This window comes from Dendropsophus ebraccatus, chromosome 1 (assembly GCF_027789765.1).
Source record: "Dendropsophus ebraccatus isolate aDenEbr1 chromosome 1, aDenEbr1.pat, whole genome shotgun sequence".
NCBI lineage: Eukaryota > Metazoa > Chordata > Amphibia > Anura > Hylidae > Dendropsophus > Dendropsophus ebraccatus.
The window spans coordinates 222,432,336-222,458,578 of record NC_091454.1 but is presented as its reverse complement, the minus strand read 5'-3'; the positions used below and the strand labels follow the sequence as shown (position 1 = coordinate 222,458,578).

The 26,243-nt window shown below is 46.0% G+C and overlaps 1 protein-coding gene across 3 annotated transcripts in view; it reads left to right on the top strand.

The window, feature by feature from the left end:
- CHD3 (chromodomain helicase DNA binding protein 3) overlaps nt 1-26,243 on the top strand; it is a 69,340-nt gene that overhangs the window by 36,250 nt on the left and 6,847 nt on the right. For all 3 annotated transcript variants that reach the window (XM_069948872.1, XM_069948864.1, XM_069948882.1), the window contains 25 exons: nt 1,178-1,381; nt 1,960-2,165; nt 2,892-3,023; nt 3,138-3,237; nt 3,322-3,513; nt 5,983-6,183; nt 6,276-6,413; nt 6,508-6,629; nt 9,911-10,084; nt 10,342-10,483; nt 12,689-12,820; nt 13,355-13,472; nt 13,891-14,015; nt 14,259-14,490; nt 17,408-17,574; nt 17,802-17,979; nt 18,750-18,815; nt 19,502-19,587; nt 19,713-19,846; nt 21,446-21,590; nt 22,251-22,416; nt 23,319-23,455; nt 23,568-23,706; nt 24,026-24,115; nt 25,797-25,949. In XM_069948872.1, coding sequence (XP_069804973.1) covers nt 1,178-1,381; nt 1,960-2,165; nt 2,892-3,023; nt 3,138-3,237; nt 3,322-3,513; nt 5,983-6,183; nt 6,276-6,413; nt 6,508-6,629; nt 9,911-10,084; nt 10,342-10,483; nt 12,689-12,820; nt 13,355-13,472; nt 13,891-14,015; nt 14,259-14,490; nt 17,408-17,574; nt 17,802-17,979; nt 18,750-18,815; nt 19,502-19,587; nt 19,713-19,846; nt 21,446-21,590; nt 22,251-22,416; nt 23,319-23,455; nt 23,568-23,706; nt 24,026-24,115; nt 25,797-25,949 — 3,679 coding nt within the window. The remainder of the gene's footprint in view (nt 1-1,177; nt 1,382-1,959; nt 2,166-2,891; nt 3,024-3,137; nt 3,238-3,321; nt 3,514-5,982; nt 6,184-6,275; nt 6,414-6,507; nt 6,630-9,910; nt 10,085-10,341; nt 10,484-12,688; nt 12,821-13,354; nt 13,473-13,890; nt 14,016-14,258; nt 14,491-17,407; nt 17,575-17,801; nt 17,980-18,749; nt 18,816-19,501; nt 19,588-19,712; nt 19,847-21,445; nt 21,591-22,250; nt 22,417-23,318; nt 23,456-23,567; nt 23,707-24,025; nt 24,116-25,796; nt 25,950-26,243) is intronic.

Genomic DNA, 26,243 nt, shown 5'->3' with positions numbered 1-26,243 from the left:
CAGTGTATGCCAAGATATATAAGGTCACAGTGTATGCCCAGATATATGAGGTCGCAGTGTATGCCCAGATATATAAGGTCACAGGGTATGCCCAGATATATGAGGTCACAGGGTATGCCCAGATATATAAGGTCACAGCGTATGCCCAGATATATAAGGTCACAGGGTATGCCCAGATATATAAGGTCACAGTGTATGCCCAGATATATAAGGTCACAGCGGATGCCCAGATATATGAGGTCACAGCGTATGCCCAGATATATGAGGTCACAGCGTATGGCCAGATATAAGGTCACAGCGTATGCCCAGATATATAAGGTCACAGCGTATGCCAAGATATATAAGGTCACAGCGTATGCCAAGATATATAAGGTCACAGCGTATGCCCAGATATATAAGGTCACAGCGTATGCCAAGATATATAAGGTCACAGCGTATGCCTAGATATATAAGGTCACAGCGTATGCCCAGATATATAAGGTCACAGCGTATGCCCAGATATATAAGGTCACAGCGTATGCCCAGATATATAAGGTCACAGCGTATGCCCAGATATATAAGGTCACAGCGTATGCTCAGATATATGAGGTCACAGCGTATGCCCAGATATATAAGGTCACAGAGTATGCCCAGATATATAAGGTCACAGTGTATGCTCAGATATATGAGGTCACAGCGTATGCCCAGATATATAAGGTCACAGCGTATGCCAAGATATATAAGGTCACAGCGTATGCCCAGATATATAAGGTCACAGCGTATGCCTAGATATATAAGGTCACAGGGTATGCCCAGATATATAAGGTCACAGCGTATGCCTAGATATATAAGGTCACAGCGTATGCCCAGATATATAAAGTCACAGGGTATGCCCAGATATATAAGACTGGAGAGAATACACCCCTTCCTGTAGGACATACAGCAGCTGATAAGTACCGGATGTTATAACTGTGCTGTGTCTGATCGCTATTGTCATCCTATAACCTAGAGTAGAGATGGGGACATGTGGTGCCATCATGTCTGGGTGACCAGAGTTAAAAAAACTCTCTGTTCTGGTACGATGGTGATTGTAGAGGGTGACGGTCCTCCATGGCTGACCTCCAGTATACCATACATTACATGTTAGATATGCACCAATAAAATACATTTATTGTTATGATGTCTTATTGCTCTGTAGTGTCCAAGGCTGAAAGGTCGTGTCCAAAAGATCCTGCACTGGCGTTGGGGGGTTCCTCCAGAAGGCGTCCCCCTTCCTCAGATCCCCAATGCTGCTTCAGATCAGGATCCACCCAGAAGCCTTCAGGGAAGGTCGGAGAGAGAGTTCTTTGTCAAATGGGCCGGGATGTCCTACTGGCATTGCAGCTGGATCACAGAGCTCCAGGTCAGCGTCCTCATTTTTATCCTTTTATACTCTTAATTGTTTCCTACTATCCATATACAATATATGGGGGAGGGAGAGCCGGAAGGATAATGCTGCCTCTGGCCACAGGAGTGATTGACAGGGCAGGGAGCCAATGGCTCCTTGCCCTGTCAGACACAGCACCACATTTGACTGTATGCGCATGCACTGAAAGGGCCAGCACCCGGCGGTACTTGCTTGGGTGCTAAAACTAGTCTGGGCTGGCTAGCGGGGCATACAGAATTTCAGATGGATCACAGTGTCTTCATTTGGATCTGACATGTTTCTCAAAATATCCACCCCGGTCTAATACTTTTTGTTGTTTCCCCCTGTATATATATTCCATAGGGCCTGGCTCAGTCCTCTGAACCATTTAGATATCTCCCTATTACTCCTCCTCTCTCACGGCATGCTGTCTCACTAACAGTTAACCTGCAGCTGCATCCCCCTCCGTCCCCCATCTAGTCTTGACTCTGTTCTTACAGATGGATGATGGTTGCCACTTGGCGTTTATTACAAGCCGCTCTTTCCATCATCTTCATCGCTTTTTTTCCTTTCAGCTGGAAATATTCCACACCGTCATGTATCGCAACTTTCAGCGGAAGAACGATATGGACGAGCCACCGCCTTTTGATTACGGCTCGGGAGAAGACGAGGGCAAGAGCGAGAAGAGCAAAGATGCTGAGTACTCCCACATGGAGGAGAGATTCTACCGATACGGGATCAAACCTGAGTGGATGTCTCTACAGAGGATCATCAACCACAGGTGAGGGGGGTGGAGGACAGAGTCAGGCGTTACTGTCACTTTCCACATGTTAGAGAGACGTGAAAAGTTTGAATTGGTCCGATCTGAGTGATTCAACCAATCAGTAGAGCGAGCTGGGCTGTGCGCTTCTCTCTCTGCTCTTTGTGTGGTCTCAGACTGGTAGTCTGTCTCGGTCACGTGACACAGACCTGGGAGAGAACACACTTGGCTCACACTTCTCTCAACTAAGGCCTCTGTCACATGTCAGGAAAAGCTATCCGGATCCAGATCGATTTCCTAACCCATAGGGGCCTCTTGGGCACAGACACTGTTCAGGATTTATTCTGAAGGGTGTCCATGCTGGAAAACAGGCATGGCCAATAATTGCCTGGCACCGATGCCCCATAGAACCTTGGGTGGGCAGCTTGAATCCCGACCAGATCCATATGCGAATCTGGAAACTTTCTGGAATTCTGGATGAACTGCCTGGCAGCCAATGCCAGCCCTCCGAACAAGTGAAGCCAGGTGTTGACGCTGGCCCTTTAACTGTACGCACTCCTTATCGGGAGCACATACAGTTAAATGGAGCACAGTGTTTGACAGGACAAGGAGCCTCCCGGCCCTGTCAATCACTCTTGTGGCATTATGCCTCTGGCCACAGCAGCCCACACTCTCTCCCCTAGTGTTGCAGCACTGCAGCAAGTGATACTTACAGTTACCTATGTATTTCTTATTTATTTTTTGTAGCGTGGACAGGAAGGGAACTTACCGTTACCTGGTGAAGTGGAGAGATCTTTCTTACGATCAGTCGACATGGGAAGAGGACAGCATGAAGTTACCAGATTATGAGTACCACAAGCAGATGTACTGGAGACACAGGTAATAGACGGAACCGGGGCTGCATGGCGACTTTGCCTACGACCGGTCATCCTGATCCATCCCACGGTGGTCTCTGTATTACGTCCAGACTTATAACTCTGTCTTTGTATCCAGGGAGCGGATCATGGGCGAGAGTAACTCCTGTCCGGCAAAATTCAAGAGGAACCACAAGGAGTCGTATATGGATGACGTGCCTCGCTCCCCCACCAATGACGTGAGTGTGCACAGTACGTAGGGCTGGACGTCCGCACCCTCCGCATAGCCATCATGTGTGATTCCTCCTCTCCTCTGCTCACAGCCCACAGTGAAGTACGAGAACCAGCCGCCATTCGTCTCCTCCACCGGGGGCACGCTCCATATGTACCAGCTGGAGGGGTTAAACTGGTTACGGTTCTCCTGGGCGCAAGGCACAGACACCATCTTAGCCGATGAGATGGGCCTAGGGAAGACCATTCAGACCATAGTGTTTTTATATTCTCTCTATAAGGAGGTAAGAGGATGAGTGTGTGTGTGTGTGTGTGTGTGTGTGTATGGGTGTGAGTGTGTGAGAGTATGTGATAGTGTGTGTGTGAGTGGGATCCAGGATCTCTGTGAGAACATACTGTGAATAGACCAGATTACAAGTCTCCCGTTTTATGTACACAGCTCCTGTGTCTGGTTATGTGGCCCACAGTGATACGGCTCATGGGTGTAGTCTCATCCAGCTGTTTACTGTATATATATCTGTGTCCTGAGGAGGAGGAGGGAGATGCTGCTGGTACATGCGCCACCCTCACACATGCCAGGGGCAGGGGACCCACCTGAGAATGGACCTGTAGGGGCACTCCGGGTATAACCCATGCACACGACTAGTGCAGAGTGGGATACAGGGATCCCGAGAAGAACAGCCACATAGTATATACCAGTATCAGTACCAGCCGCATAGTATATACCAGTATCACTACCAGCTACATAGTATATACCAGTATCAGTACCAGCTACATAGTATATACCAGTATCAGTACCAGCTACATAGTATATACCAGTATCAGTACCAGCTACATAGTATATACCAGTATCAGTACCAGCCATATAGTATATACCAGTATCAGTACCAGCCACATAGTATATACCAGTATCCGTACCAGTCACATAGTATATACCAGTATCAGTACCAGCTACATAGTATATACCAGTATCAGTACCAGCTACATAGTATATACCAGTATCAGTACCAGCCATATAGTATATACCAGTATCAGTACCAGCTACATAGTATATACCAGTATCAGTACCAGCTGCATAGTATATACCAGTATCAGTACCAACTACATAGAATATATACCAGTATCAGTACCAGCCACATAGTATATACCAGTATCAGTACCAGCTGCATAGTATATACCAGTATCAGTACCAGCTACATAGTATATACCAGTATCAGTACCAACTACATAGAATATATACCAGTATCAGTACCAGCCACATAGTATATACCAGTATCAGCTGCATAGTATATACCAGTATCAGTACCAGCTACATAGTATATACCAGTATCAGTACCAACTACATAGAATATATACCAGTATCAGTACCAGCCACATAGTATATACCAGTATCAGCTACATAGTATATACCAGTATCAGTGGCAGCTGCATAGTATATACCAGTATCAGTACTAGCCACATAGTATATACCAGTATCAGTACCAGCTACAAAGTATATACCAGAATCAGTACCAGTCACATAGTGTATACCAGTATCAGTACCAGCCACATAGTATATACCAGTATCAGTACCAGCCGCATAGTATATACCAGTATCAGTACCAGCTACAAAGTATATACCAGTATCAGTACCAGCTACATAGTATATACCAGTATCAGTACCAGCCACATAGTATATACCAGTATCAGTACCATCCGCATAGTATATACCAGTATCAGTACCAGCCGCATAGTATATACCAGTATCAGTACCAGCTACATAGTATATACCAGTATCAGTACCAGCTACAAAGTATATACCAGTATCAGTACCATCCGCATAGTATATACCAGTATCAGTACCAGCCGCATAGTATATACCAGTATCAGTACCAGCCATATAGTATATACCAGTATCAGTACCAGCCGCATAGTATATACCAGTATCAGTACCAGCCACATAGTATATACCAGTATCAGTACCAGCCGCATAGTATATACCAGTATCAGTACCAGCCGCATAGTATATACCAGTATCAGTACCAGCTACAAAGTATATACCAGTATCAGTACCAGCTACATAGTATATACCAGTATCAGTACCAGCCACATAGTATATACCAGTATCAGTGGCAGCTGCATAGTATATACCAGTATCAGTACCATCCGCATAGTATATACCAGAATCAGTACCAGCCGCATAGTATATACCAGTATCAGTACCAGTCACATAGTATATACCAGTATCAGTACCAGCTACATAGTATATACCAGTATCAGTACCAGCCACATAGTATATACCAGTATCAGTACCAGCCATATAGTATATGCCAGTATCAGTACCAGCTACTTAGTATATACCAGTATCAGTACCAGCCACATAGTATATACCAGTATCAGTACCATCCACATAGTATATACCAGTATCAGTACCAGCCGCATAGTATATACCAGTACCAGCCACATAGTATATACCAGTATCAGTACCATCCACATAGTATATACCAGTATCAGCTACATAGTATATACCAGTATCAGTACCAGCCACATAGTATATACCAGTATCAGCTACATAGTATATACCAGTATCAGTACCAGCCACATAGTATATACCAGTATCAGTACCAGCCACATAGTATATACCAGTATCAGCTACATAGTATATATCAGTATCAGTACCAGCTACATAGTATATACCAGTATCAGTACCAGCCACATAGCGCCCTCTCTCTGATATGAGTGGTATGAGACATAAGCCTTCCTTCTCTCCGCAGGGGCACACCAGGGGCCCGTTCCTTGTTAGCGCCCCGCTGTCCACAATCATCAACTGGGAGCGCGAGTTCCAGATGTGGGCTCCAGACTTCTACGTTGTGACTTATACAGGGGACAAGGACAGCCGGGCCGTCATCCGAGAGAACGAGTTCTCCTACCAGGACAACGTGATAAAGGGAGGGAAGAAGGCCTTCAAGATGAAGGTGAGGATGAGAGAAGCCGCCACTTACCCATCATGGCGGCAGAGAAGGCCCAGCATACCTAACAATCCTTCTCCTTCCTCCTTCCCTGCAAGGCTCAGGCCCAGGTGAAGTTTCACGTCCTTCTCACCTCGTACGAGCTGGTCACCATCGATCAGGCCGCGCTGGGATCCATACGTTGGGCCTGTCTGGTGGTGGATGAGGCTCATCGTCTCAAGAACAACCAATCCAAGGTGCGTATGATGGGAGTTGGGATAGCTATATAACTTGTAGGAAGGGTTTATAGATATCCTATGTGTATACTACTGTATTCTTCTTTACCTGCAGTTTTTCAGGGTGCTCAATGGATACCAGATCGATTACAAGCTGCTCCTCACCGGAACCCCGCTACAGAACAACCTGGAGGAACTGTTCCATCTGCTCAACTTCCTCACTCCGCAACGGTTCAAGTGCGTCTCCTCTCCTATACTTATCTAGTAGTACAATTTAAGGCCAGGTTCAGACTATGTAACTGTGCGGCTGTATTTGCGGCTGTAATTGTGCGGCGGTATTTTTGGTGGTTCATGCGTACGCTGGAAAGTATAGGATATACGGCTGCACAGTGCACACTATGTATGAATCTACGGCCCTATCGTAAACGGACCCGTAAAAAATGAACAAGACCATTGTTTGCGGCTGGAAATGCGGCCGTGGATTGACAGGCGGTCCGTACGATGTACTTCAAAAATAGCCGGCAATGATGCCGAATGCCGATGCCTCTAATAGTTAATATATTAAATTAATAAAACACATTTACTTTGTAATAAAGTCCCTTTCGTTGGTCAATAATTTCATTCTAACGAATCCATCATTTGGCAATTAAATATTCTGTTAAAATAAATAGATATATAAATAAATGTATATTTATATATATATATATTTATTTTTTGACAGTATATTTAATTGCACAATGATGGATTCGTTAGAATTAAATTATTGACCAACGAAACTGAATTTATTTAATCGAAAATGTGTTTTATTAATTAAATATTAATTAGTACAGGAAGCTCCATAAGCCGTTAATTCATATTGCCGGCAATAGAGCTTTCTGTACTAATCATCACTTTACTTTAATGAAAACATCAAATGTTTCTTCTAATTATGTTATCACAATAGCATTATTAGAAGAAACACTTAGAATTATATGTGCGCTCAGCTGATTGGCTGTTCGGCTGAGCGCACATATAATTAGCGGGTCCGCAGCACAGTGACTTCATTGTGCTGCGGACCAGCGATGAGGACACATCGGGGTGAGTATAGAGCTCTCCCCACCCCCTCCCCAGCACTGCACCCCTCCCAGCAAGGAAGGGGGGGTCAGTTAACCCCTTCCTTGCTGGGATGGGTGCAGTCTGACATCAGTCTGGCCCCCAAGGGGTTAAGGGGGATGCAATACATCCTCCCTTAACCCCTTGGGGGCCAGACTGTAAGCAGCGATCTGTAAAGATGCTGCATACTGTAAGGAGCACAACACCGCTCACAATGATGGGTGTTGTGCTCCTGTTTGTGTGTTTTTTGTGTGTTTCTCCCTTTTTGTTTTTCAGATATCGGTATCCTGTGGATTCCGTCGGATTCTGTGGACTAAGTCGATGACCAGCGTTTTTTTTATGTTTTTTTTTTAATAAAATGGTCAATGAGGGGTGTGGGGTGTTTTTATTTGAATAAAAATTTTTTTTAACTTGTGTCTTGTCTTTATTTCTTTACTTTATAGACTTAGTAGTGAAAGCCGTCTAATAGACGGAATCCATTACTAAGTTGGGGCCTAGTGTTAGCCGGTATAAAATGGCTAACACTAACCCCCTATTATTACCCCAGTACCCAATGCCACCAGGGGTACTGGGAAGAGCCGGGTGCCAGTGGTCTCGGAGCGTCAAAATTGGCGCTCCTGGACCGGGCGGCAGCAGGCTGGTAAGATTTAGGCTGGGGAGGGCCTAAACCAATGGCTCTTCCCACCCTGGTGTTACCAGGCTGCTGTCGTTTGGTTTTTAACCCGGCTGGTTATAAAAATAGGGGGGACCCTATGCCGTTTTTTTTTTTAAATAAATAAAAAAAACCGCATAGGGTCCCCCCTATTTTTATAACCAGCCGGGTTAAAAACCAAACGACAGCAGCCTGGTAACACCAGGGTGGGAAGAGCCATTGGTTTAGGCCCTCCCCAGCCTAAATCTTACCAGCCTGCTGCCGCCCGGTCCAGGAGCGCCAATTTTGACGCTCCGGGACCACTGGCACCCGGCTCTTCCCAGTACCCCTGGTGGCATTGGGTACTGGGGTAATAATAGGGGGTTAGTGTTAGCCATTTTATACCGTCTAACACTAGGCCCCAACTTAGTAATGGATTCCGTCTATTAGACGGCTTCCACTACTAAGTCTATAAAGTAAAGAAATAAAGACAAGACACAAGTTAAAAAAAATTTTTATTCAAATAAAAACACCCCCACACCCCTCATTGACCATTTTATTAAAAAAAAACATTAAAAAAACGCTGGTCATCGACGTAGTCCACGGAATCCGACGTAATCCCCAGGATACCGATATCTGAAAAACAAAAAGGGAGAAACACACAAAAAACACACAAACAGGAGCACAACACCCATCATTGTGAGCGGTGTTGTGCTCCTTACAGTATGCAGCATCTTTACAGATCGCTGCTTACAGTCTGGCCCCCAAGGGGTTAAGGGAGGATGTATTGCATCCCCCTTAACCCCTTGGGGGCCAGACTGATGTCAGACTGCACCCATCCCAGCAAGGAAGGGGTTAACTGACCCCCCCTTCCTTGCTGGGAGGGGTGCAGTGCTGGGGAGGGGGTGGGGAGAGCTCTATACTCACCCCGATGTGTCCTCTTCGCTGGTCCGCAGCACAATGAAGTCACTGTGCTGCGGACCGGCTTATTATATGTGCGCTGAGCCGATCAGCCAATCAGCTGAGCGCACATATAATTCTAAATGTTTCTTCTAATAATGCTATTGTCACAACATAATTAGAAGAAACATTTGATGTTTTAATTAAAGTGATGATTAGTACAGAAAGCTCTATTGACAGCAATATGAATTAACGGCTTATGGAGCTTCCTGTACTAATTAATATTTAATTAATAAAACACATTTTCGATGAAATAAATTCATTTTCGTTATTCAATAATTTAATTCTAACAAATCCATCATTGTGCAATTAAATATACTGTCAAAAAATAAATATATATATAAATATACATTTATTTATATATCTATTTATTTTAACAGTATATTTAATTGCAAAATGATGGATTAGTTTAAATTTAATTAGTGAACAACGAAAGGGACTTTATTACAACGAAAATGTGTTTTATTATTTTAATAGATTAACCATGAGAGGCATCGGCATACTGCAGAGGATCGCAAACCCCGGTAATAGCAATTCATGTAAGCTGTTTCCCTGCTTTCCCAGATGCATCCAGAGGTGTTTGCATCACTTTCTTATTTTTAGTTGAACCAGATTTCCAAGTAAATGACCGTATGTTTTGAGCCGCATGTCTATTTTTTCCCACGGCCGGAGTTTCATCCGCACATTTACAGCCGCATAAAAAAATACAGCCGCACAGTTACATAGTGTGAACCTAGCCTAAAGGGGTACTCCGGCGAAAATCTTTTGCTTTCCCTTGCAGAGATCCCGCTCCTTGCTGTATTTCTGAGTAACCTAATTGTGTTTTTACTTGCAGTAATCTAGAAGGGTTCTTAGAAGAATTTGCAGATATTTCCAAAGAAGATCAAATCAAGAAGTTGCACGACCTGCTGGGTCCCCACCTGCTGCGACGACTCAAAGCCGACGTGTTCAAGAACATGCCGGCCAAGACGGAGCTCATCGTCAGGGTGGAGCTCAGCCCCATGCAGAAGTAAGTCCTGTGCAGGGTCACCTGTCAGTAATGGGGAGCAGACCTGTCACATGGTTCCGGCAATGTTCTCCAAACCTGAACACTCTGCATTTGGATGCCGCCTTATGCAGTCCTGGAAAACATGGATCCAGCGATGGGCCACAGGTTCGGAGAACGTTGCGGAATTCACTCACCACTACCCATCAGTAACACACTGTGCGGCCTTCCATACATTGTCTGCCCCTAATACAGGGAGTTGTCTCCGCTGTCTTTCACAGGAAATATTATAAGTTCATCCTGACTCGTAACTTTGAGGCTCTGAACTCGCGCGGAGGAGGGAACCAAGTGTCACTGCTGAACATAATGATGGACCTGAAGAAGTGCTGCAACCATCCCTATCTCTTTCCCGTGGCTGCGATGGTGAGTGACGGCGTCTGCTCAGGAGTAAGGGCCCTGTTATACCGGACCGTTGTCGTGCAAATTATTGTTATATCGTTAAAATTTATCACTATATCGAATTTATATAAAATTTTTTTATCAAATTTATATCGTTATATCGAATTTATATTGTTAAATTGAAATTATCGTTATATCATTCCAATTTCGGCGATAATCGTTTCGTGTGAATGCAGACAGTGATCAGACGAGAAATCATTCATCGTTTGGTGCTGACACCAAAATCATTCTTAATCGTTCTATGTAATTCTGCATTCGTTCACTAATCGTTCAGTCTAATTCCACATCATTCCTTCGTTTGTCGGGATTTGATGGAGTAAACGGGAGTAGTAACAATCATAATAAACGACTATTGTAATCAGTCACTTACTGATTGGGTCCCAATTGTTTTAAAGGACCGCCAGAAGTCTCTTACCTTCCTTCCTGCGGTATGATCGGCGCTCTGATGATTAAGTCTGCCAGAGGCCACAGGCAGGCTTAATCAGCAGAGCGCCTATCACACTAATCAATGCTATGCCTATGGCATAGCAAGGATTAGTGTGTATAATCTAATAATTGAATGTAAAAGTCCCCCAAAGGGACTTAAAATGTGTAAAGTAAAAATGTCTTTATAAAACCCCCAAAGCCCCTCCCCCAATAAAAGTTGAAATCACCCCCCTTTCCCATTATATAAATAAAACCTATAAACATAAATAAACATATAATATACCGTAGCGTGCGTGATTGTCCGATCTATTCAAATATAACAAGCGGCATCACTAACGGCAAGAGGGAAAAAAGTGCCAGGTTTACAGATTTTTTGTTACATTATATATATATATATATATATATATATATATAATAAAAGTGATCAAAACATCCGATCTACACAAATATGGTATTAATAAAAACTAGATACACACCCCATACAGCTGCGTAGGTGAAAAAATAAAACTGTTATAAGCGTCACAATAGGCCCATTTTATTAATAATTAATTGCAAAAAATAAAAAGGATTTAATAAAACGATTAACAATGATTTTGGTGTCAGCACCAAACGAACGATGAACGATTTCTCATTGGTGGTTTGATGGTTGTCTGCATTTATATATAATGATTATCATTTAAATTCGAACAATAAAACGATAATTCTCACGATAATTGTCCCGTGTAATAGGGCCCAAAGCTGCTGCCAGACTCCTTTTGGTGGTGGCTTATCCTCCAGAGAACAGGTAGTGGAATCTGATCCTTCTTTCCACCCCCATACGTTGTCTGGTCAGCCATTCTCGCTGAAATAGATTCAGTACGACGTCTCTGATGTGTATGGGCAGCGTCAGGGGTTATTCCCTGATCTATGATCTGACATAAATATCTAAGGGCCCTATTCCACAGGAGCAAGAATCGTCCGAATCTGCCCCATTCGGCCGATTATCGTTCCGTGGAATAGAGAGAACTATCAGCCGATGATCGTGTCATCGGCTGATCGTTCATTTAGGTTCAGACCTAAAATCGTTGTTCGCCACCAGTGCATCGCTACGGTTGAATAGCGGTGCGCGGCGGCAACTGACGATTTCAGCAGAACCATACATTACCTGTCCGGGCTGCTGGTCTTCTTCTCCCGATCCCGCGCGGCAGCATCGGCTTCGGAGTGGAGCTGTCTGAACTTACAGACCGCTCAGCCAATCACTGGCCGGAAACGCAGAGGCCAGTGATTGGCTGAGCGGTCTGTCAGTTCAGACAGCTCCGCTCTGAAGCCGATGCTGCCGCGTGGGATCGGGAGAAGAAGACCTGCAGCCCGGACAGGTAATGTATGAAGCAAGGGCTGCAAGGACATCTGTAACGATATCCCTGCAGCCCTTGTTTCACGATCATCGGGGCCGTGGAATAGGCCCAGTAAACGAGCGCCGATCTAGCAGATCGGCGCTCGTTTACATAGTTGCTCGGCCCGTGGAATAGGGCCCTAAGGGTGCCTTTACACAGACAGATTTATCTGACAGATTTGCCAGATAAATCCAGATAAATCTCTCTTTGTAAAGGCACCCTAATAGATGCAGAATCCTCCAGATTGAGGTCTGCGCAGCCCCGGTGTCCTGTATATATTATAACCTGTATATACCATAAGCCTAATGTCAGTAACAGGATTTGTCCCTTAGCCGCATAGTATAATAATCCATCCTCTTCTATTCTTCAGGAGTCTCCCAAACTTCCGACCGGTGCCTACGAGGGCGGCGCTCTCATCAAATCCTCCGGGAAGCTGCTCCTCCTCCAGAAGATGCTGCGGAAGCTGCACGAGCAGGGACACCGAGTGCTCATCTTCTCCCAGGTCTCGTCTCCATGTAGTGCCATCCATTATGTCTGCGTAAATGGTCTCTCCTCACAATCACAGAACCCAATAACACCCCTTGGGTCCCGTCGGCAGCGGTGCTGTCCGTGTAATAGAGCCGGCTGTTTGTTGTGGTTTACTACATAGATAAAAAACGGTGACGAAGGCTTCAGTAGAGCCTAGGGGATCCCTAATGACCTCTTAAAGGGGTACTCTAGCCTTTCAACTGGTATCAGAAAGTTATACAGATTTGTAATTTACTTCTATTTAAAAAAAACTCCAGTCTTTCACTACTTATCAGCTGCTGTATGTCCTGCAGGAAGTGGTGTATTCTCTCCAGTCTGACACAGTGCTATTTGCTGCCACCTCTGTCCATGTCAGGAACTGTCCAGAGCAGTAGAGGTTTCCTATGGTGATTCTTGTGGAGCGTCTCCTCCTTTGCCTATGCGCTGTGCCTGGTATTGCGGCTCAGCCATGTTGGCTTCCCCTGACGTCATCCCCAGCCGCTCACAATGTTGTCGCCCTCTTTTCCAGATGACCAAGATGCTGGACCTGCTGGAAGACTTCCTGGACTTTGAGGGTTATAAGTACGAGCGAATAGACGGAGGGATCACCGGCTCGCTGAGACAGGAAGCCATTGACCGATTTAATGGTACGGACGTTACACGGACATTATTAGGTTTAGTCAGATTTAATCTTACAGAGTAGACTGGACCCGACCGGGTATCCATGGAGGCGACCACACCCCAGATTAAGATCCAATTGGGGTCTCACGCATTACCGACCGCATATGGTTGTCTTCGTGGATACCCATGCTTTTGGCACCTAATGGATTGCGGGTCTGGTGTATTATCCAAGATTAGAAAAAATAATAGCGGAAACAGCGCCACTCTTGTCCTCAGTTTGTGTGAGGTATTGCTGCTCTGTTTCATTGAATTTAAAGAAGAATAGTTGTAGTACTGTACATGACCTGAGGACAGGGGTGTTGCTGTTTTTTTTTTTGTAAGAAAGCGGCCATATTTTTCCTCGTGCTGTATAACTATTATAACCAGTCCTTCCTTTGTTCGTAGCTCCCGGAGCTCAGCAGTTCTGCTTCTTACTCTCCACCCGTGCCGGGGGCCTGGGGATCAACCTGGCGACTGCAGACACCGTCATTATCTACGACTCCGACTGGAACCCCCACAATGACATCCAGGTAGGAAGGGCTGAGGGACGTAAAATCACATCGTAGCATTGGCGTTCTCTCTCGATCTCTCCACATGAACGTTCAGAGGAGTCCGGCTTATTTCCCCAAGATCAGAAGGATTGCACAGTGGAAATCCAACATGGCTGATCCTTCCCTCCCTTCAATTTGCTTATGTTAGAGGGGAATCCCCCTTTAAGTTAATGGAGTATACCCCCTGACCACATGCGGTGACTTTTCACCCGTCTCTTCCAGGCCTTCAGCAGAGCTCACCGCATCGGCCAGGCCAACAAAGTGATGATCTATAGATTTGTGACGCGGGCGTCCGTCGAGGAGCGTATAACACAGGTGGCCAAGAGGAAGATGATGCTGACCCATCTAGTGGTGAGACCGGGGCTCGGCTCCAAGGCCGGATCCATGTCCAAGCAGGAGCTCGACGATATCCTCAAGTTTGGGACAGAAGAGCTGTTCAAGGATGAAATAGAAGGTAAGAAGCTCAGGCTGGTTGGTGTTCACAGTCATTGCTGGTGAGCTTCTTACCATGGGGGGGGGGGGGGTGAGCCGTTATTTTTTGCGCCACTAATTGTACTTAATTTTTGCATAAAATATGCTGCAAAACCAGAAAGAAATTATAGGTGTGGTGAAATTTAAAATAACACGCTTTTTTTTTATTTTGTGTTTGCGCCGTTCGCCTATGGTAAAACTGACTTGTTAGATATGTTCCTCAAGTCGTTACAATTACAGCGATATGTAACTTGTATAACTTTTATTTCATTTGATGGCTTGTAAAAAATTAAAACCTTGTTTTTTTAATTTATTTATTTTTAATGTTCCTTAAAATCGCTCTATTCCCAGGCTTATAGCGCTTTTATCCTTTGGTCTATGGGGCTGTGTCAGGTGTCATTTTTTGCGCCATGATCTGTACTTTCTATCGGTACCTTGATTGCGCATATACAACTTTTTGATCCTTTTTGTAATTACATTTTTTCTGGATTAGATGCGACTAAAAATGCGCAATTTTGCACTTTGGGATTTTTTTTGCGCTTACGCCGTTTACCGCGCGAGATCAGGAATGTGATAATTTAATAGATTGGGCGATTACGCACGTGGCGATAGTAAACATGTTTGTTTGTTTATTTTTATTTATTCTGACTTTTATTAGGGGAGGGGATTTTTATATAATTTTTTTTGTTACACACTAACTAGAAGTCCCCCTGGGGTTAGGGTTAGTCCACTTGCAATAATGAACTGCCCGCTAATTGCCGTGGTCCTGGGCTGCAGATAGCCTTCGCGCTGCCCCCCCTCTAAACTCCCCTAGCAACACAAGGGTGTACATGTACACCCTGTGTCATTAAGGGATTAAAGGGGGACTCCAGCAAAAAGGAAATTCTTTCAAACCAACTGGTACCAGAAAGTGGAAGTTATTTACTTCTACTTAAAAATATCTCCAGTGTTCCAGTACATATCAGCCGCTGTATGTCCTGCAGGAAGTGGTGTATTCTTTCCAGTCTGGAGAGCAGGAGAGGTTTTCTATGGGGATTTGCTGCCGCTCTGGACACTTCCTGACATGGACAGAGGTGGCAGCAGAGAGCACTGTGTCAGACTGGAGAGAATACACCACTTTCTGCGGGACATACAGCAGCTGATAAGTACTGGAAGACTGGATTTTTTTTTTTTTTAGAGAAGTAAATTTCTCACATCAGTTAATTAAAAAGAAAAAAAAATATTCGCTGGAGTATACCTTTAAAGATCCACCCCTTCCTGCTTCTCTGTGTCAGGCTTATATGTACCTGGATGTTATTTACAATACAGAAAGTTCAGCAGGGACAAAGGCTTGCATTGTCTAATACGATCCTAAAGCATAGATATGTATAGACGTCCAAGCTATAAAGAAAGGAAAGGCACAATAGTACAGCAGTATGCTGATGTGGGGGTCAGTGTCCGCACCCCTGACCCACCCCCATTACAGGTGACTCGCATACACCCCCCTCCCCCCAGCACACCTGGTCCTCCTGCCATGGTCCTTCCTGTTGTGAGCTCAGTAATAGAGCCCGACTATCTATATATAACATCCGGCAATGGTTTCTCTCTGATCATCTCTCAAATATGGACACCAGATACTCATCACAGACTGAGACGCAGGTAGGATCCCACCATGGGTCAGATTAGTATTAGTGCATAGTGTAGGAACGTTAGCGAATCCACACCGGACCCCATCTCATGTGCCCCAGATACCTGTTTGGTTGCAGATTCCTCTTTTTTTATTTTTTTTTTATGCTAACTTTGATTGTTCTCTGATATGGGTGTATACATGATACATTGGACGTTCACATGTTCTGTGCGCGGTACGTAAATACGACTGATTCCGGGAGCTCAAAAGCTGTTTAAATCTTCGCGCTACTGTACTGACATTTTCAAAGATCCTTGCGTAATCATGAATGATAATACTGGGAACTCAGAACTAAAGGATGTATTACACGGAACGATTATCGTTTGAAAATCGTTAAATTGTTCGGATAACTGTTTAGTGTAATAGCAGACAACGATTAAACGACCAACCAAGAAATCGTTGGCCGTTTAATAGAATTTGGACCTATTTTTATTGTTGATCGTTCGCAAACCGTTCGCATGTGATAAGACGTCGTTCGCAGTAGCAACGAACGCAGTGCGACGACAGGACGAACACAATAACGATCATAAGTAACGATCATCGTTCCTTGTAATTGGGTGATGGATTTCAGGTCGTTCGCCATAGCGGTCGTTTGAGTTTTGTTTGTTGTTCATCGTCGAAAAATTGCTTCATGTAATAGTACCTATTACACCGGACGATTATCGTGCGAAAAATCGTTATATCGTTCAAATTTAAACTATAATCTTTCTGTGTAACTGCAGGCAACGATCGGAAAATCGTTTGTGTGTCGTTGATTTAGATCTGAACCTAAAATTATCATTAATCGTTCGCTGTAATTCCACATTTGTTCACTAATCGTTCAGTGTAATTGCACATTGTCCATTGTCTTGCTGGGATCAGATGGAATAAACGATCATAGTAACGATCGCAATAACGATTGTAACTAACGACTATTGTTCTGGGCAATATGGTGAACGATTTCAGGTTAACGATAAACAATCTAATTTGCAGTCGTTTATTGTTAATCGTTAAAAATCGCTTCACGCAATAGTACCCTAAGGGCCCTATTCCACGGGCCGAGCAACGATGTAAACGAGCAGCGATCTGCTAGATCGGCGCTCGTTTACTGGGCCTATTCCACGGCCACGATAATCGTGAAACAAGGGCTGCAAGGACATTCACTGCTCTAAAGGGTTAATAAATGTCACTACTCTAAAGGGTTAATAAAAACCTTTAACCGGGAAGGTTCCTTAATCCATTTTCTTCCTTCCAGGCGATAACAAAGAGGAGGACAGCAGCGTCATCCACTACGACAACGGGGCCATCGCGCGGCTCCTGGATCGTAACCAGGATGAGACGGAGGACACCGAGGTCCAGAACATGAACGAGTATCTCAGCTCCTTCAAGGTGGCTCAGTACGTGGTGCGGGAGGAGGAGAAGGTGAGCGCCCGCCTCTGTCCGCTGCCATAGTAGTAGTAGTTTACAGGGAATCACCACCCACCGCAGTGCCCGCCCGCTCAGTCCATGCACTGTCACCAGCACCGTGTCATTGCATAGCAGGAAGGAGTTGTTGCTGCTCTGTGATTGGCCAGACAAGTAAGGGAGGAAGTACCTGCATGTGTACTACTGCCAACCAGCCCGCTCATCCTTTTTCTTTTGCGTTTTAGTTGGAGGAGCTGGAGCGGGAAGTGATCAAACAGGAAGAGAACGTGGATCCCGATTACTGGGAGAAGCTGCTCCGCCATCACTACGAGCAGCAGCAGGAGGACCTGGCACGTAACCTGGGCAAGGGCAAGAGGGTGCGGAAGCAGGTCAACTACAATGACGCCGCACAGGAGGACCAGGGTAAGGAGAACCATTATCCAACCTCGCTTATATCCCCATGGCCTCAGATTTATACACAATTGTGACTTTTTTGCCATTTTGTCCTTCTTGTCACTTTGACAGTGGTGGGAAATGTAGGCAGGGTGTAGTGGGAGGGATGTGGCCCCTGTGAACCAACAGGCACATGGGGGGACATTTAGTATAGTGCGCCCCCCCCCCCCGGTGTATGCCATGGAAAAGAGGCAGATTTGTCCCTTCTCTGTAGCATACGCCAGCCGTATTCTCCGCTCACCTGTTGGGCAGGCAGGGGCTGCACGGCTGGGAGGAGGCTCATTTATCAAGGCCCAAACCAGGCACAAACCTACACTGCTCCGGAGTAGGTGTACATTTTAATGCAATTCCTGTGTTAAGCGCTGGTCCCACCAAATTCACTTAGAGGCGTGCACCAGTCTTATTAAACGCCTCCTATTTTTTTTTGTGTGTGTTCCCTCTGCTGCCACCAGTGGCTGTGTTGGTAACTGCATGTATTATATAGATATCAGGGGAGAGGCTTAGTATCTGCATGCAGCAGCCATAGTGATTAGTGCTAAGAGAACCTGTCAAAATCTTCGGGTTTGGTGACGTTGGCCGAACCCGAAGACTCCAGCTGCATTAGTTGGATTTAGCTGGAGGGCTGAAGGTTCCCCCATCCTTGTAGTGATGCACCATTGTACACGCTCTACCAGGGCAGATGCCGCTCAGTAATACCTTCATGGGACTGTATTAGCACCATCTCCGCTCCCTCTTTGCAGATAACCAGTCTGAGTACTCTGTGGGCTCTGAAGAAGAGGATGAGGACTTTGATGAGAGAGCAGAAGGTGAGGATGAGACCCTGTACCGTATACAGGCCATAGACCGTATACTGACCATATACAGGCTATATAACACATACAAACTGTGTACCGTATACAGGCCATAGACCGTATACCATATACAGGCCATAGACCGTATACCATATACAGGCCATAGACCGTATACCATATACAGGCCATAGACCGTATACCATATACAGGCCATAGACCGTATACTGACCATATACAGGCTATATAACACACACAGACCGTGTACCGTATACAGACCATAGACCATACACCATATACAGGCCATAGACCGTATACTGACCATATACAGGCTATATAACACATACAGACCGTGTACCGTATACAGGCCATAGACCGTATACCATATACAGGCCATAGACCGTATACTGACCATATACAGACTATATAACACATCCAGACAATGTACCGTATACAGACCATAGACCATGTACTGACCATATACAGGCTATATAACACATATAGACCATATACAGGCCATAGACCATGTACTGTCCATATACAGGCTATATAACACATACAGACCATGTACCAAATGCGGACCATATAACACATATAGACCATGTACAGACCGTATACTAACCTTATACCATACGCGGACCATATAACACATACAGGCCATAGACCATGTACAGACCATGTTGATGCTTTCCTCGCTGTTACAGGTCGCAGGCAGTCCCGCCGACAGCTGCGCAATGAAAAGGACAAACCACTGCCGCCGCTGCTGGCCCGGGTCGGTGGGAATATAGAGGTACGTTGTCATATGATGAAACTTAACGCTCTGTATACCTGTCCTATAATGTATACCTGTCCTGCTCCTATAATAAGTCTATGTGTCAGATACTTACAGGCCATCTCCTCTGTTTCTTCTCACAGGTTCTGGGGTTCAACACGCGGCAGCGTAAGGCCTTCCTGAATGCGGTAATGCGCTGGGGGATGCCGCCTCAGGACGCCTTCAGCACACACTGGCTGGTGAGAGACCTGCGGGGGAAATCGGAGAAGGAGTTTAAGTAAGTGACCCCCCCCCCCCCCCCCTCTCCCGGTACTATCACTATATACAGGCCTCATGCAAATCTTATATACTGTGTTCTCTCTATGTATATACACATTATACATATACCGCCACATAACTGTCCCCCCGCATACACCTTAATATACTGCCACATAACTGTCCCCTCCATATACACCTTCATATACCGCCACATAATTGTCCCCCCCGCATACACCTTCATACACAGCTACATGGCTGTCCCCTCCTCATACACCTTCATATACCGCCACATAACTGTCCCCCCCGCATACACCTTCATATACAGCTACATGGCTGTCCCCTCCCTGCATACACCTTCATATACTGCCACATAACTGTCCCCCCTGCATACACCTTCATATACCGCCACATAACTGTCCCCTCCCTGCATACACCTTCATATACTGCCACATAGCTGTCCCCTCCCTGCATACACCTTCATATACCGCCACATAGCTGTCCCCTCCCTGCATACACCTTCATATACCGCCACATAACTGTCCCCTCCCTGCATACACCTTCATATACCGCCACATAACTGTCCCCTCCTCATACACCTACATATACCGCCACATAGCTGTCCCCTCCTCATACACCTACATATACCGCCACATAACTGTCCCCTCCTCATACACCTTCATATACCGCCACATAGCTGTCCCCTCCTCATACACCTTCATATACAGCCACATAGCTGTCCCCCCTGCATACACCTACATATACCGCCACATAACTGTCCCCTCTGCATACACCTACATATACCGCCACACGTGTGCAGCCATTTCCCGCGTGATGATGTCCTTACTCATCTGACGCCGCTCGGTCCACCCTTTGTCTGTTTCCTGGAGGTGGTGAGTAAGATCCGTCCCTCCTCCCTCACACAGACGCACAGTGCAATAGTCTGCAGCCAGGTGACCCCGGGGAGAGAGCAGAGCGGTGTCTCTATACCCACAGCCTGGTGCAGGACAAGTCTCACAGGTCTCCGTACCCTGATAGGTCATAGAGGCCGAGCCGGGCAGGATGCTGGGGCAAGTCTGATGGGGAACGTCTGTCAGCTCTGTGTGGTGGCAGCCAGGGGCCCGCTCACTGAACAGAGGCCGGCCTCGCCCAATAGAGGGGGCCGCGGGGCTTCCTCGCCGAATAGAGGGGGACGTATGGGTTCCGCGCCGAATAGAGGGGGGCGTAAAAGTTCCTCGCTTACTAATATTTAAAATATATTAAAACACTGAATAGAAGTTTGAGTTATTCCATGAATGTCCAGCAGGTGGCAGTGTTGCATCACTTATATGTAAGATCCTTATACAGAAAGGGAGGTTTCCATCCTGCTGCCGTATTACTCTTATATGTACTGTGTGTGTATAATATGTACTGTGTGTGTATAATATGTACTGTGTGTGTATAATAAATGTGTGTATATAATATATAATGTATACTTTTAGGGTTATGCAGAATTTATTGCAGCTTGCTGGTGCTGGATTGAAGGAATATCACTGTATAATTGTAGCGGGCAATCCCCCTGGTAGTGGGTTATAGATGGATTTAGGCTAACCTCCTCATGTATATCTCTCTTGTATCCAAGAGCCTACGTATCCCTGTTCATGAGACATCTGTGTGAGCCGGGGGCGGACGGCTCGGAGACCTTTGCCGATGGCGTCCCCCGAGAAGGGCTGTCCCGCCAGCAGGTGTTGACCCGTATCGGTGTCATGTCTCTGGTCAAGAAAAAGGTGAGTACAACTTCCAGAATTAAAATCATAGAAGTTTAAGGGGTAACCTGACTGTACAGAGTGGCTTTACTATATCGCTGCGGTCTGTCTCTGTACTATGTGACCCCGCACAGTATTCGGCAAGGCTATGGACAAGCAGAAGTGAACATTGAGGAGGCTGATAGAGGCTGATCAGACAGCTGATTGGTGGTCAGATCCCCACCCACCTAATACTGATGGCCAATCTGTATGATAACCAAGTGTGAAAGACTGGATTAAAGGGGTACTCCGGCAAATATATTTTTTCCTTTCAGATCAACTGTATCAACTTTTAGTACTTATCATCTACTGAATGTCCTGCAGGGAGTGGTGTGTTGTTTCCAGTCTGACACAGTGCTCTCTGCTGCCACCTCTGTCCAGAGCAGCAGCAAATTCCCATAGAAAACCTCTCCTGCTCTGGACAGTTCCTGACATGGACAGAGGTGGCAGCAGAGAGCACTGTGTCAGACTGGAAAGAATACAGCACTTCCTGCAGGACACACAGCAGCTGATAAATACTGGAAGAAGTAAATTACAAATCTCTGGCACTGATTTGAAAGAAAGATTTTCACCGGGTGCCCCTTTAAAATACAGTCAGTAACACCACAGTAATCTGTATGTTTTTTATCTTTGCCTTTGCAGGTGCAGGAGTTTGAACACATTAATGGGCGCTGGAGCATGCCCGAACTGATGCCCGACCCCAGCCTAGACTCCAAGCTGTCGTCACGAGCCTCCTCACCCACTATAAAGACCAGCACCACCACCCCAGATCCCAGCCTCACCAACACCCCCTGCACTTCTAAGCCAGGTATATGGGGGGCAAACAGTAATAGGGTCACCCAAACTGCAGCGCTGCAGCTATTGCACACACTACAGATCTCAGGTCATGATGGGAGTGGTAGTTTAGCAAACTTTGGGAAACACTGATGTCAAGGCTTAGGGTGCATTTACACAGATTATCTGCCAAAGATTTGAAGCCAAAGCCAGAAACAGACTATAAACAAAGATCAGGTCATAAAGGAAAGCCTGAGATTTCTCCTATTTTCAAATACATTTCTGGCTTTGGCTTCAAATCTTTGGCAGATAATCTTTCTGTGTAAATGGACCCTTATATTACGTCATCAATCGACTAGGAATTGCTTATCTTAAAGGGGAACTCCAACTTTTTTTTTTTTTTTTTTTTTAATTATAAATCAACAGACACCAGAAAGTTATACAGATTTGTGATTTGCTTATATTTAAAAAATCTTTAGTACTTATAAGCTTCTGTATGTCCTGCGGGAAGTGGTGTATTCTCTCCAGTCTGACACAGTGCTCTCTGCTGCCACCTCTGTCCATGTCAGGAACTGTCCAGAGCAGCAGTAAATCCCCATAGAAAACCTCTCCTGCTCTAGACAGTTCCTGACATGGACAGAGGTGGCAGCAGAGAGCACTGTGTCAGACTGGAGAGACTACATCACTTCCTGCAGGACATACAGCAGCTGATAAGTACCGGAAGACTGAAGATTTTTTGGTACCTGTTGATTTGCGGGGGGAAAAAAATAAAATTAGCTGGAGTTCCCCTTTAAGCGAACTATGGGACCTGCAGAAAAGAGCGGTCATACGAGGCTGCAGAGCATGCCCCCTGTGTCATCATGTCCTATAAGGCTGGAGATTACAAAGCGCACTGTGATCCTCTACAGATACTGAACAGTTCTTACACTTTTGTAGCCACTCCAGCACCCAGCGAGCGGGCAGAGAATGGAGGCACCCCGGTCGATAGTGTTGATACTGAAAACAAAGAACAGAAAGAGAAGGATGTGAAGGGGGCAGAGAAGATGGAAGGCGATGCGACGGTGACTGTGCGGGTAAGATCCACCCCAGGGGTCACACCTGCGGCCTCCATTACAGAATTGCCGGCTGTCAGGATCAGTAACGTATGTACACGGTAGTCCTTACGCCGCCATCTCTGTATTGTAGACCCCCACCCCTCAGGATACGGTGAGTCCATCCTCCAGCATTGCCGCAGAGAAAAGCGAGGAGAGACAAGTGCCGGAAACTTCCGATCAGTCACAAGGAAGACAAGAGCTGGGATCTCAGACCCCAGAGGACCGGAATGGTGAGTATACATGTATACATAGGGGGAGATTTATCAGACATGGTGTAACGTGAAACTGGCCCAGTTGCCCCTAGCAACCAATCAGATTCCCCTTTCATTTTCCAAAGAGTCTGTGAGGAAAGAAAGGAGGAATCTGATTGGTTGCTAGGGGCAACGAAGCCAGTCTCACTTTACACCATGTTTGATAAATCTCCGCCGTAGTGTCAGCACCACGCGGCTGCGTCCCCTCTGACAGTGGCGGCTGCAGCAGTCGTGAGTATGACGGACATAAATGTACAGAGCATTTTTATTATTTCATGTTATTTTTAAATTCTTTTAGCTTCTCAGCCTGAGAAACCTCAAGATGGCGCCGCCGAGAAGGAACTAACAGCAGAAAGACCGGACGCTGGACAGGGAGAGATGCCAAGGGGTGAGCCTTAAAGGACTCTATGGGCCCAAGGCCTGAGGCCGATCTGCTGACCAGTCCTGAGGGCTTTGTCATAGTCTTATCTGTATTGGGAGATGTGTGAATCCACAATCGCCATACACATCAATGTCTACATCCTCCCTGGGTGACATAGTGCCATGGCCCAGGGTGCTGTGAGGTGGTGGTACAGCAAGGTGGGCTGGGGTCAACTTGTCACAGTGGCCAGGAGTGGTCACAAAAATAGGACCAACACTTTAAGGGAATCTGTGACTAGCTTTATGCTGCCTTTAATGAAGACTAGTGACCGGAAACACTGAACAGATCGGTGTATTACTTACATCATTTTGCTCAGCCGTTTTCCTAATATGCAGGAGAATAGTATTCTGAGGCTATCCCATAACGTTCAGCTGTGCTCAGACAAACACATAGAAGCAGTGCGACACCTAGTGGGGAAATACAAATAAGCATCTTCATCCCTGTTTTGTGATACCTGACAGAGGGACTTCACCCAGGTGGAATAAAACTTAGTGGACCACCCGTACCGGGACACTACTATAGCAGTAATGAGTGTGTGTGTGTGTGTGTACATTGATGTAGCTAGGCAGCTAGCTGTAGATTCTTCACACTCTAGTGCCATGTAATATGTAGCTCTCCAGGCGGTGATACTACAACTCCTTGCATGACTAAGACATGCTGAGAGTTATATCAACATAGCTGCTAAAGGTTGCCGACCGCTAGAATACAGGAAAACTACAACTCCCAGCATGACTTCAAGGGAACCATTCACCCCGTGGCCCCCGTTAGAAACAGACAAACAGTTACATAAAGGTCAATATACTTACCATATCGCTCCCGGTCCCGTCCCGGATCTCGTTGTTGACACGGAGAAATCGCCGATTCTTCTTCTCCCGCCCATTATGGTAATGAGCTGAGATGAGTCCAACGTCCATAGGAAACGACGGACGAGTCCAACTTATTCATGAGGTCCTCTTCTCGTCGCCGCCCATCCACGCCTCCTGGAACTTGATTGACGTCTTCAGTCTTCAGTCTCCTCACGAATTCCCGTGCAGGCGCCGTTGCGAAGGTCTCGTCATCTCTTCTGCGCCTGCGCGGTAAACAGGATACGTGCTCGTGACGTTCCTGTGTACCGCGCATGCGCGAAGTCCAACACGTCACTTCAGCTCTGACAATCGGCGCACGCGCAGTAAACATTGAAGCTGTGGAGCGGCTTCAATTGTGAACTGCGCATGCGCCGAAAACGACCGTCACGGCGCCTGCGCGGGATCCGGCGAGAAGAAAGAAGACGAGGAGGAAGAAGACCCGGCGTCAATCAAGTGTCGGAGGCGGGGAGAAGGCTGGACTTTCAGGCCGGCGGCGCTCATTACCATAATGGGCGCGAGAAGAAGAATCGGCGATTTCTCTGTGTCAACAACGAGATCCGGGACGGGACCGGGAGCGATATGGTAAGTATATTGACCTTTATGTAACTGTTTGTCTGTTTCTAACGGGGGCCACGGGGTGAATGGTTCCCTTTCAATGCCCTCACAGGGACATGCTGGGAGTTGTATCAGCACCACTGCAAAGACTTTCTGGGACTTGTAGTATCAACAGGTTGCAGACTGCTGGGGTAGTCTAATAGCAGAATGGACTATTACACCAGCATCCATGTTCTGCTATCTCTCAGGACCCGAGGACCTCAAGTTTGAGAGGGAAACGCTGAAAGATCTGAAGACCAACAATCACCGCGATGAGACGAGAAACAACAACGGGAGAAAGGAGGAGAGCCGGCCCGAGAGGCCACGCTTCATGTTTAATATCGCAGATGGCGGCTTCACAGGTAATGGAAGGGAAGACATTTAATTGATCTGCCCACTTCCATCTGCAAATGCTCTTGTCGTTTTGTGTATACAGCTTCTATGCAGACCCATATATCTCATTATTGCTTCCTCCCCTGTCTGTAGGGACAATTGTATTAGAGTGTTACTGCTGAACCTGACTACACTGGGCTTGTTTGTAGTCTGTAACCATGGAGACACATGTCTTTGCTTGGCAGATTTTTAATCAAGGCTTTTATTCTTGATGCACTGGAACTGGAAAAGAAAACATACCTGAAGATAACATACAATTTGTT